The 13,766-nt window shown below is 30.8% G+C and overlaps 1 protein-coding gene across 2 annotated transcripts; it reads left to right on the forward strand.

Moving 5' to 3' along the window:
- Positions 1 to 3,059: 3,059 nt before the first annotated feature.
- Positions 3,060 to 13,425, forward strand: PIG-B (phosphatidylinositol glycan anchor biosynthesis class B). 2 transcript variants are annotated; one of them, XM_088184681.1, is made up of 10 exons: positions 3,060 to 3,147; positions 3,951 to 4,230; positions 4,296 to 4,506; positions 7,997 to 8,144; positions 9,466 to 9,594; positions 9,751 to 9,903; positions 9,971 to 10,072; positions 10,142 to 10,327; positions 10,421 to 10,682; positions 11,622 to 13,425. In XM_088184681.1, the coding sequence occupies exons 2-10, from the start codon at positions 3,967 to 3,969 to the stop codon at positions 11,673 to 11,675; spliced, it is 1,509 nt and encodes a 502-aa protein (XP_088040807.1). In that variant the 5' UTR covers positions 3,060 to 3,147; positions 3,951 to 3,966; the 3' UTR covers positions 11,676 to 13,425. The 2 variants fall into 2 exon arrangements, with proteins under 2 accessions (XP_088040807.1, XP_088040806.1); XM_088184680.1 differs by lacking the exon at positions 3,060 to 3,147 and adding an exon at positions 3,654 to 3,790 and having other exon boundaries at positions 11,622 to 11,830.
- Positions 13,426 to 13,766: the final 341 nt, after the last annotated feature.

Raw genomic sequence — 13,766 nt, forward strand, 5'->3', positions numbered from 1 at the left:
TGATTCATAGATTAGTTTGTATTTAACAGCCATTGCAGTAAGCGACATACACGTAAATAAAATATTTTCTAAATATGGGGATTTTCATCTTATCGTGGCTCAGGGACTAATAAACTGCTTCAGATGGTTATCTATATAATAATACTAACCTCAACCTACTTCCGCACATATAGGAGGTACAAGAAATACCATGCGGGAATTTTCCGCTCGGCTCAATTCAAGCATCCCTTAGCCATACCGAAATGGGCATGTCCCAAATAAATCAGAACAGAAGCAATATATCTTCAGCGATGATCGATCCAAGTTCGCGGAGTGAAAATCACCTCTATGGTTTAATCGATTATGTGAAAAAGTTTAAAGAACAATCGCAAAAGCTGTATAGCAAATACAAATGCAAAATCAAATTAAAACTACCATGAAACTTACACATCTTAGGCCAAATCATATGCTTAGACAAATAAAGATAGTTCGAGTGGTTGAGCTAGTCAAACTTCATAACTACTGAATTCTAAACAACAATGTCCAATTTTAGATATATATTTTTTGTTTCCCTCCCTTGAAATTAAAACACCATTAATAAAAGGACATCGTTTCAGCTTTTTCAGAGAGGTTGCCAAAGTTACCCAGTCAGTGGTAATTTTTTAATATTTTGACTTCATTAGGATTCGTTGTATTTCATTAAATGACATCCATTTTTCGACTAAATTAAACGGAGAGGGGAGGATTCTCCTACCTCCCACCCAAAATGACGTCCCTCTTGAGAATCCACATCAAAAGCAATAAAATCGTGCTGTCGCCGTCGACCTTTATTCTTAAATACAATTGTATGAAGAATTTTGTGTTTTAAGAGTTTCAGAAAATTTTAAGTTTAATCGAAAGAAGAGTCTATGATAAGACATTTTCCCCCAAAACTTTTACAGAGTTTGCATAGACATAAAATATAAACATTAAAAAAATAAGTTAAAAAATAATAATTAATAATGTTGAGAGTATTTTCAGTTATAAAATAAGAATATATAATAAAAATATGTAAATAAACATATGATAAAATAAATTATAGCAAAAGTAAAAAATAATATGTGTAGGTATATATAGATGCTTAAGTAATTATCACACATAAGCACGGCCAGTGAGATATTTTTTTTCATTCGCTCGCGTGTTAAGTGACGAGAGCGAGTGAGAGATTAGAGCACAGAATTGCACGTTCTTATCTCTCACTCACTCTCGTCACTTGACACGCGAGCGAGCGATACGGAACATATCTGTCCAACCGAGCCTGATCCCACGTTCACTTCGAACTGATGAGTCATGCAGTACTCAAATGACAACCGTCCATTTCGAAGATGACGCGTTTAGCATCAAATTACAATACGAACCAAAGATAGATAAAAAAATAATACATTTAATGCGATTGCTTTGTTCTATAAATTACACTAAAAATAAATGATTAACTTACCACGATTTTAAGCGAAACTCGTCGCATTCCACATTCAGTATTTACATTCGTAGCCATCAAAAATAATGTACACTTTTCAATACTTGACTCTGGTGTTTCTAGTGTTATTCGTCGCCTGGTTTATTGTCATGCGATCATTTATGAGTTGTTTTTATCGGCTTCCTTTGCCGAGGAGGCGGCTCAGTGACCAGAACTTCACGATCGATTGTGAAAGAAGCTAAGTCAGCCGAACTTTGGGATTTTATACCCGATTAGCTTGGAGACTAGAGCGACACGAAATGACGCCAGACCATGCGCTTGCGGCGACTAGCAGTGCGCATGTGCCGCTAAACGTGCGCCGCTACGTATGCGCGGTTGCACGATCTATTAAATTAGTTTTTTTTAATAAATTGCATTATTAGGTCTCGACAGATTATCCCAATACGCTATATGATATGCATAATATATACACATATACCTACATCGATGACCCTAAGCTTGAATTATTCTTATTAAAAACTTATTAATTCTATCAAGAGGGTCGTTTTTTCGACAAATAGCACAACTATATTTTGAACACTGCTGTCTCACTAAAATGTCATTGTTAAATCTGTTGCATTTCTCAAACCTATAGCTCTCCACATGTCAGCTATATATTGCTCAATTTTAAGCGTCACACAAGTATGTACATATCGGAAATCCATAGTTGATCAAGTCCATTTCAAATGGATTAATAAAGAATGAGATTGTATGCAGGGCCGGCCCTAGGTTATTTGGCGCCCCAGGCAAAAACTAAATTTGCGCCCCCCCCCCTATTAATACTTTAATAACTCATTACATGAGCACAAAAATATAATTCAAATTAAAGTAATTTAATATTATATTTGACACCATACTATTTTTTGAGATTGTGGGTATTTAAGAATTTGCAGTTTTATTTTCGTCGCGATTTTTTGCTCGTGAAATAATCTAAAGAGTTCACAGTAGTGTATACAAAAAAATTATATCAAATTATATTCTTTAACAATATTGTTTGATAATTTTAAGTGAATATTGCGCCTTTATTTGGTATCACGGCGCCCCACAAGATCTAGCGCCCCAGGCGATCGCCTGTACTGCCTGCCCCTCGGGCCGGCCCTGATTGTATGATATAAGTTCTAAGATCTCAATATTTATAAAGTTTTTATTTTTGATCTCAAGAGATCTGATTTTTAAACGGGAAAAGTTATTAAATTGTTTTATCATGAGATCATTCTAAAAAAGTTCTAGTCATCGCAGATTTGGGACAGAAGGTGTAGTTACTTTGTTTAGTGTATTTGCAATTAATTATATATTCGTATATTTTATATTATATATTATTAAAGAAATTTTATATTTTTTACATAGCATGTTTGGAGGAATATTTTTGCATATGGCTCTTCTCTTTATATATACTTATATTATATTTAACCTGTAATACTGTGATGGGGTAATATTGAATACCGCTTTATTGCTTCAAAAATATAATTTATACTTAATTTAATAAATTAAATTTATAGTTTATGGTATTTTAAGTAGATACACTTTAGCTTCGCTCGAAGCTAAAATCTGAAAATGACGCTAGTCACAAAGCCACATAGCTATCAGTTGCGGTGGGCAACACTGACCGGCGTGCGTCTGGTTATCGCGTGCCGGCGCCTACTCTTCCTTGTTCCTTGTTTTCTTCGGAATTCGTTAGTGTATTTTCATTTTATTATATAATAATAATTCATTCAAATCTATTAGAATCGTAACAAACACATTTTTGCGCGCTGCAAACTTTAGCAAACATTTTGCGGTTTTCTCTCCCGCGTCGAATTCGCGACAATATTGAATGAACATCACTTAAAAACTTATTTTATTCAATTGATATTTTAAATTGACGCAGTTTTGATTTATGTTTTTACCATTATAACAGATGAGATCAAAATTCATCATCACTCTTTTAGTAAATATTTGCAAATATGTATACAAACATTTTGAGGTTATGTTGATTTTGCTACTCTAATTTTTATATCTTGTCTTATTTGTATAGGTGTGTTTTATCAACAAAATATTGGTGATATAGTTATTGAATTAGGTTGATAAAATATATTGATATCGCTTATTGCATATTTTGGAGTTATTTTTAGAAATTTGTTTTGAAATATTAATTAATAATTAAGTAGTTATAAATGAACCAACTTCATGCGAAAGAATCAGACAAACTACGAAAAAACGCTTTAAGCTAATGGGAAACATGCCAAAAAGACTAGAGGTGGATAGAATCTTGTGCAACCAGTGCCAAAAATAATCTAGAATGGAAATAGTGGAGATAGATTATTTAAATGAAATTATGTATGTTTTTATGCTAAATTAATATTAGAAAATATTTTGTTACGTGTAAAAGTGTATAAGTCATCTATGAATATCAATTTCAATATGTATAATAGTAAACTGATACATATAGTAACTTGCGGTTAAACTATCCAACCGTGACATGTGGTGTATATTTTAGTTGCAGTTGCCGAACGATGGGGGCCTCCGTCAATCTGAGAATCAACAAGTCCCTCGCATTCATCATAACCGTGAGGGTCCTCTCCGTGTTTTTGGTGCAGACGTCTTACGTTCCCGATGAATACTGGCAGAGTCTCGAAGTCGCTCACAAGCAGGTCTTCGGATACGGCCAACTCACTTGGGAATGGACTCAGGGCATACGAAGCTATTTATACCCTTCGTTCTTTGCCGCAGTATATAAACTGCTACAACTGATCAGTCTAGATCTACCAGAACTATTAGTATGTGCAACATACTTATTATTTAACTAAAAATCAAGCATAAAATAATCATTCTTTGCTTGTAGATATTTCTACCGCGCATTTTGCAAGCTTTGCTCAGTTCGGCGGCTGATTATGCATTCTACAAATGGACCGGCCAACACAAATGGGGCTTGTTTATGATCATAGCTCAATACTTTTGGTTCTATACGGCCACTAGAACCTTATCTAACTCTACCGAAACTGCTCTGATAACACTGGCACTCGCTCGTTTTCCATTTGAAGCTAGTAAAACAAGTAAGATTTATTTTATATTAATATTAGTTAACCTTGACCGGACAAAAACATTTTTATCAATAAGTCCACTGTGGTCCAATTTATTTAGGGTACCCATTCCTGATTTCTACCTAAAAAAAAATCACTCAAGAATGCAATGACAAAAGAACCAATGTTTCGCTCTATCCTTGTAAATAGTATTTAGTTAATTATTCACGCAACACCAATGGTTCTAAACAAATTTTTAATCACACGGAATTTATTAGTTTTTTATTACTTTAGTATATGAAACACTAAATATATTTATGTGTATGTACATTACGATTACTTACATATTTATATACTTAATGTTTTTAATATATTTTTCGAAGCAACCGTCCATATGAAGATATGATTTTGAATTACGTTTTTAAACATCTTTGTTTTTCTTTCACCAGTACTTTTCTTACATAATATATGAATTTACTAGACGGAAATAGTACCTATTTGAAAAGCCACGCCTAGTCTACGCTTGGACGGTTTTTTGTTATTTCGTTTATATGTTACAACTTCTCCCTTGTGTATTTTTTATTGCTTGTGTTAGACCTAACTAACTAGTTAAACATAATTTTTGGAAAAGTAAATTATCAGCAAGTAATGTAATCGTGTATTATTGGTGTTGGTAGCACTGTAAATCAGACAGCTGTAAGAACATCTTTTCAACTTTTTCTAGGGTGGAACAAAAGTTCGCTAGTAATAATTTCGATTTCTGTTTAGAATCCACGTTAAAATCAATAAAACCGAACCGTCGTAGCGGAAATGCTCAGTTATCTAGCGTTCATATTAAGACTTTTTATGGCATGTTACAACTTAAAATAAGTGAAAATCGAATGAAGCACATCTAAACCGAATTTTGCCCAATAGGAGAGCGGAAAAAACAATTATTCCTTTTCAGAAGTCAAAAATCCATGTCAAAAGCAATAAAATCGTGCCGTCGCCATCGCAGTGGGAACGCTCGGCAACGAGTCTGCTCCGACACGATTTTATTGTTTTTGCGCCTTCCTATTGACTAAAATATGGTTTGAATACATTTTGCCCAGCACTCTTATATTAAAAGTCCGTAGTAATATTGGTATGCATCACTATCATATTTTTAAAACATAGTGCAGATTAACTATAGAGCAATATACGAGATGCGACGTCTGTCTGTACTTCTTCCACTTATTTTCCCCTGAGAGAAATATTTTAGAATTGACCTAAGATTCGTTATGATATGTACATTTCGCAAATGTTAAATCGAGTTTCATAGACATTTCATAGCAGCACTATCAGTTAAATTATATTTTCACTAGTAGAAATATATATCTACTGGAAAAAATGTATTTGGACTTCACTAGTGAAAATATAACTTCACTGGAAAATTGCATGTGAATAAAGTGTGTATGGAAAAGTTGAAATCATATAATTTTACTAGCACCTGCCAGATAAAATATATTTTCACTGGTAAAAATATATATCTCCTAGAGAAAATGTATTTTGATATAATTTCACTGAAATGACATATTTTAAAAAATATTTTCGGGATAGATTTGAGACTGTTTTTTTTTAGACTTTCTTTGGGGATAAATCAGTTGGTGCATCTAAAAACCAACATCCGCCACTTAATTGATATTATTTTTAATAATTAATGAAAGACATTAAATGTTCGATTAATAAAAAAAATCAGAAGATATCTTTAAATTTGTGTTTTTTTCTTAAATGTTTGGAAACTAAAGATGGATCAATCTTTATGTATCGTACAACTGAAGGACTACTCTTGATTAAAATCCTCTTGATAGCCTATTTAACCCTCACGATCTTATAGACCTATAATAGGACACAAAACAATAAATATATGACAATTGATTCGTCAACATTAACTTCACAATTCGGAATTTAATACTCTCAAAACATATTATCTAAATATTGAGTTGAATTAAAAACGGTAATTTAATTAATTTACAAAAGAAAATTTGTAGATAGAAAACCATGAATAACAATTCACACGTCTAGCTTTTGAGTCGCTGGTGCGGACTGGTCAAAAAATTGTTCCCAAAATCCATTCCAGGTAAAATGGTTAGGAATTATTAAATCTTTTTACTATAATATATTGATGGAAGTATCTCTGAGTAACTAATGAAATAAAATACTGGAAATTTTATCATCAAGTCATTTAAAATGGCTTTAGAAAATATAAATTATATTGGGTATGACATAGATGCCTTTGGACTGCAATGGTAAAACCATTTTGGGCATGACATACATGCCTTTAGACTTGTAAAGGTTAAATCAATGTTCTAAAATCGTTCATTTATACTCTAAAGCAGTGCTCTTCTACCTTTTTACATCCGCGGCCCAGCGAAAATGTGAAAAATATTTCGCGGACCTGCGTCAACCCAAAATAAAAACCAATGTTAGATAGAATATTATTTATTTAATCCAATCTGCTGCTGCTTTTTTGCAAGTAAATTTAATATATGTGGTTGCAGCGTTGTTTCTAAGAGACGAAGCGCTGAACTAACATCCAATCGTTTCCCCTGTTTGGTTTTTATTACTGACGTAGATAAAAAAGTCTTCACACAAATATGAAGTTGAAAAAACAACCAAGGCTTTGTTTAGGGGATTCCCCGAATCGGGTGAAAGTTTGCACCGGCAATAATTTCTTGCGGACCGCCAGGTTGTAGACCACTGCTCTAAAGGACAGCTTATTCCTGTGGTTAATGCTTATTATTAAGACATTCAATTTAGTAGATATTTTGCTTTTTTTAATATATAATTAAACGGTTGAAAATATAATTAATTTCATGATTGCTTGTATTAACTATTTATACTTTTAACTAAGATTGAATGAAAATAAATTACCTTTAATATTTTTATAAATCTAAAATTGATTATTGTGATGATCACCGAAAACATATATTAGTGTTCCATTATTATTATTTTTATCTTACCCCATCTTGTTATTCATCATTAAGTTTTTTAGTTTTGAAGATTCACACTATCAATAAATAAATATTAATAAAAAAAATAATGTTCTGATTTAGAGTGTAATATGAAGGTTCGGAAGACTGATTAAACTTTCACGCTGACAAATTAGCTAACACTGGCAATTTTTCATAAATTTGCTAAATTAAAATCGTTATAACTCGAAATGTTATAATTTTTTTATCTGGAAAATGAACTAGATATTCATAAATTTATCATGTTTTATAATTTTTAATTTTCCTCAATAACTAGAGTCAAATAAGCAGATGTGTCTAAAAATCGGAGTTTGTGTTCAATATAAACTTGACAAGATTAGATATATAATTTATTATCCACTAAAAATACATGTTTTTGGTCAAAAATGTTTAAAATATCTACAAAACTAACCCAAATAAAGCAAACCCAGTATTCGTTAGATATAAATTTTTTTAATGACTGCATAATTGCGACTATTTATTCCGCATACAATAAAGTTACACTAACCTGAATGTTTCTTTTTTATTTCCAGCTGACAATGGATGGCTCTGCTATGCTGCTTTATCCTGTGTGATAAGACCAACGGCAGCAATCATCTGGATACCACTGTGCGCCTATCATTTGCTCACGACAACTGAGAAAAAGCTTAGATTGATTGGCCTGACGTATATTCCTATTGGGTAATATTTACATTTACAATATTGATTTATTTTGATTATGAAATTATGAAATCAGACGTCTGAGTAATAGTCTATTGATAACATTCATAATTTGGGGTTTAGTCAGTGTGACGCTCAGTGATCTATCTAGTATATATTTTTAATGCACAATTAATATATGTATATAGATGAATATCAGTGCCGAATGCAGTAATCTATAATGTGACGTGAAAAAAACGGACTATTAAAGAGAAATTATATAATCAAAGAAACCAGACATTGATGTCGTTAATAAAATATTTGAAAAATCCCGAATCTTTCACCAGTCAAAAAAATAATGACTTCTTTAGTTATTCTTTAAAACCAGAAATATGTAAAATGGGAAAAGAAATTATTCGCAGATTATTTAATGGCTGACGAATTCTAAGGACCTTCGCAACTCCATTATATCATTAGAATCCATTGAATAAATTGAAAATTTATCATTGGTGCAACAATTAGAGAAATAAATTACAGAGAGTAGTGCAAGAAAACCAACATCTTACGTATTAATGGAGAAAGAATTCAAAATATTTTAATCGACGGGCAAGAGAACAAATAATCTACATCAACACAAAACGAGAGGAATTTTTCCAAGGCCCAAATTTTTTAACAAAAAAAGAACGGGGATATTTGATTCTACTTGATTGTTTTTCAAAGGGTTTTTTAAGATTAATATGTAATAATGTATCTGCAATACTTTACTGTATTACATACATTTTTTCATTCGTCGAAATTTCTCAAGAAATTTGTGAAGTGGAGTTGAGAATTCTCATTTGAGAAATCAGAATGTCTGGTTATGACCAACGCTCACTCGCTGCCGTTCGTTCGCACCATATTTATGTAGCGAATCAACATTTTTCTAGATGAATACGTTTAAAAATTTAAATAGTAAACACCCCATGAATAACTGCAACGAATCTACATAAAAATGTCATTTATATACAATTATAAATGACATGTTTATAAGTAGATTCGTTGCAGAGTCAGTGGCCGGTATAAAATCGACCAGTACCTAAGTATTTTCTGGTTTTACAGTCCTTTTGTGCAAATGGACGAGAACAAAAGGCATCACTGTACCGTTGAATTTTTAACTTCACGTTTGAATGAGTTCAATTATGTTATTTAGGCGTAACCAACGGTTGTAAAAATATTGACCACAAAAATAGATAAACCTGCTGTAACGAATGGTTTTACTTTATTTAAATGGCGCTATCTAACCGGAATCAACAATCAAAAATACTGTTTCAAGAAGTCTACCTGTGATATTATTTTAATGCTTATTTTATATTTTTATTTCTAGTCTATCAATCTTTGGCCTGTCGACTGCTCTAGATTCATATTTTAACGAAGGATTCGTTTTCACTCCGTGGGAGTTTTTGAGCATTAATTTAGTTCAAGACATCAGCAGTTTTTACGGAACTCAACCTTGGTTCGATATAAATACACACTTTTAAATTACTGGAGAAAAATCTATTGCAATGATCTACGTCAATCCTATAAAAAAAATGGATTTTTCCCAGTACTTCTAATTCAACTATGATACATATTTTAATGATACATTTCTAACAATTATCATACGTTTTAGGTATTGGTATTTCGTAGTTGGTTTTCCTGCCATTTTGGGCATCAATTTGATTCCATTCTTGTTTGCTTCATATGAAGCTACGAAAGATAAAGTGGCATTTAAGACGCAGCGCCTTCTTTTATTCGTAATTTTCTTCGTTTTGGGCATTTACAGGTATGTAATCAAAAATTGATACAAAGCGGTATATTTAAATTAAAAAAAATTATTTATGAATTTATAGCATTTCACCTCACAAAGAATTCCGGTTTATTCTTCCACTGGTTCCGATTGTGACATACATCATTCAAGACACACTATCGAGATGGAGTCGCAAAGCTAAAAAGTAGATATTATTATTATATACCTAACTCAACCTTAATTATATGCTAATTATTATTTTTTTAACTATAAGCTCATACGTCTATGCTGTCTTTGCCGCTCTCCTCCTCGGAAATCTTGTGCCTTCATTGTATCTGGGCATAATCCATCAAAGAGGACCTCTGGATACAATGTACGTCCTCAGAGGCATCGCTGAAAAATATCCGATGAGTGCGTCTTTCTTGTTTTTGATGCCGTGTCATTCGACTCCTCTCCAAAGGTAAATTACATCATTATTTTTTCAATACATAAATTATTATAGCTAAAAGATTTTATTATTTCACGGATATTTATTATATATGATTTTTTTTAGCCATCTTCATGTTAACGTGCCAGTTCGGTTCTTGACATGTGAACCAAACTTGACGCAGAAGATGGGTTATAAAGATGAAGCGGATCAGTTTTACGAGAACCCTACAAAATGGTTCCAAACAGAATACATCAACCAGCAAGTCGGAGAGACCGGAAAGAAGACCAAGTTTCCGTCTCACGTTGTTATCTATGATGTATTGGCGCCCAAAATAGGAAATATTCTGTCTTATTATAACTTGAAGCATACAATATTCAATGCGCATGTGAGTATAGCATCCATGTTAATAATATATATTATAGTATTAAAAGGATATTGTTCGTTTTTTATATCTAGTTGACTCAATGCTCTCGGTTATATTCCCTGAATTTTTAATATTTATCATTAAGCTTGAGGGGCGGTCAGCCATAATGATTTAATTACCGTAAAAGTGGTATATGGTATAAATATTTTTTATTTAATAGGACGCCTAACTTTGGTTAATGACGATTTTATTTATATATAGCTGTTATCGTCTATTGATTTCTCTTCAATAGATCATATTTGAATAGTATTTAACCTTTTTGGTTTCTTTTGAATTTTCAATAAGTCAGCTTTATTAATCAATGTATCAGTGACATTCTGATATTTTTATTGAGAAATATTATTTATAAATAATAACAAAAAGTGACATTTGCTTGATACATCTTTTCAAAGTCGAATTGTGTAACGGGAATATTGTGGCCTTACGGTGCTTTTTTATTCCGGTGATATATTGTTTCCCATGACCGTTTCGCAACATAGAAATAATCTTTCAATGCATCGGAGAACACTTGCGTACTATTTGTGTGAAACACTTTTTTCTAGACGTAGTGAGGGCTTTTGTGTGGTCCCATCCTTTAGATTCTATTGTCAGGTTTCTGTTAGTGAATGATCATTTTTGGTCACTGTCGTTAACGCGAGTTTCAAAAATAAGACCCCATTAATTTAATTAGCTTCCAAATGCCAAATACAAAATCTTTCTTTTGATCACTTATATAATACATTTCTAGAAAGTTTTAAAGTGAATTAGACCGAAAAATTCTAAAAGTTTTCCCTAGGTTCAAAAAATTTGGTATGCTATAAAATCCTGTGGAACGATTTTATAACAAAGAAAATTAAATTTTCCATAATTCATAAATAAAAAAATAAGTGCTCCTATAATAATATATCGTTTCTGTTACAGATTGTCGATGGTAGAGTTGGCAATAAAATTCAGATATACGTCCGAGCAAATTAAAACAACCAACCAACTTCTTCAATGCCGACAAAAGTTGAATAATAAAATAAAAGTTCAATTATACTGCGTTAAGTGTCCAAAATACTAATTCACAGTTTCGTGTACTGTCAAATTTTGGAGTAATTTCAAAATAAATGGAAGAATATGGTTTAAAACTGTAGTATGCTATAATAACGAAAAATTATATAAATATATCTGATTTCATAGGTACCTGGTATCTATTAATACGTCAAGACTGTTGTGTGTATCATTATTGCTATTTATAAGCAATAGTAATAAATATTTTATTTATAATCGTTGCCATCATTGCCTATTTTATAATTGATTTAATTTTTCTTTTTACTAAAATTGCAAAACCAAATTTTTATAAATGATCTCGTGTCGTAGACCGTTTGTGTTTAAGTGTTTAATATTTTATTAACAGACTTAATTTTTATTTAACGCCACTATGTATTGTTGATTACTTTGATTAATACTCTTTTTTTATGATTTTTCCGCTTTTTTTTTATTATTATATTGCGTATAATTGAACGCTAATTATTTGTAACAACAGTTAAAATATTATATAATAATAAGTACTTATAGCGTTTATTAGTACAATTTATTTTAAAGATATGCAAAAGCTCAAGACTTTGAATTTAATTTTGAATATTAAAAAAATGTATTTTTATACGAATATACATTATCATGTAATGTTTAGTGTTAAGAAATGAATTATTAATAATAATTACCAAAAATGTAATAATTTAATCATATATTTATAATTATCATTGCTGGTGACAGTTATATATATATATAAATATGTATACATAAAAGAAAATGTGTTATATTTGGGAATAGTAAGAGAATCAAAAAAGTTTTTTGATGTGTTCAAAAATTTAATCAAAATCAACTCGAATTAAAATCATTTTTTTACACATAGCCAAAATCTATCTGATTCTTGTGTTCAATGCTTTTTTGATCAGATAGAAATAACTTTTATCTACCTTTATATTTGTTTACCTCTCGCCTATGCCATATTATAAATTGCCACTAAAAACAGGCGTCAATCAAAGCTATTCTCATATATGATATATTTCTAATAGTTAAATCAAAATTGATTGTGCTCCCGTTTTAACTTTTCTATGCCATTAGTTTTAAAGTTGAAATCTGATCACAATTATTTAATATATAAATTAATGAGTTTATTGTTTTTTTGTGTGATTGAGACTTACTTTATAAATGAAATTATATTTACGTTTATTATAATTCATAGATAATATTTATTGTATAAGGTCTTCCACGGTTTTTGCAATCATAATACAATACCACATTTTTTTGATAAAATTGTGACATTGTATTATAAATATACTGTCCGATACTCAGTATTTGTTGTAAATGGACTCAATAGTTACTTCCGTTTTAACATATTTGCATAAAAAAATATTTTTAAATGTAAAAATTTACTCAACTCTCGGAAAATATTTTATTCCTGATTAAATAAATTGAAATACTGTTGTCAATTTTGAAAGAACAAGTACTGAGTGTAATAGACAGTATATATATACAAACATTTATTATATTACGATGAAATAAGTTGTTGAAAAGTATAATCAGTTTATCTTAAATCTGAACTGATTTTGCTTTTAACAATTAAAAACGTACAACGATAAGTTTAAAAGGAATGTGTGCTTATCATTTTTTATTATAAAATGTTTGGATTTTTTTTAGCAATTTAGTTTGTAAACGAATTAAATTTTTTGACCACCTTCTTGAGTGATTTACTTGAACCGAACCTTGAACACCCAAAAATGGAAATAACGACGGCGTTTAGCACTTATTATTTATACACACAAATTGGTAATGCTTCCACTGTTTGTACTATTTATATCTATCTTGTACAATAAAGAAATATGTGAACTACAAAAAAAGTAACATAACACAGTATGTTTTCGCATGTTTTGTTTTCTGTCGTTTCACGCTTTTTCAAGGACTACAAATAAAATATTATGTAAAACGTAGAGATTTAAACTTTTATCGAGAGATGGTAGTAAGTATATATTTCTAATTATTTTGATAAAAGTCACACATTTAAAATTTCGTGGAAATAGC

Source organism: Plectrocnemia conspersa, unplaced genomic scaffold (assembly GCF_051122295.1).
Source record: "Plectrocnemia conspersa isolate PC_06_02 unplaced genomic scaffold, ASM5112229v1 ptg000004l, whole genome shotgun sequence".
Lineage (NCBI taxonomy): Eukaryota > Metazoa > Arthropoda > Insecta > Trichoptera > Polycentropodidae > Plectrocnemia > Plectrocnemia conspersa.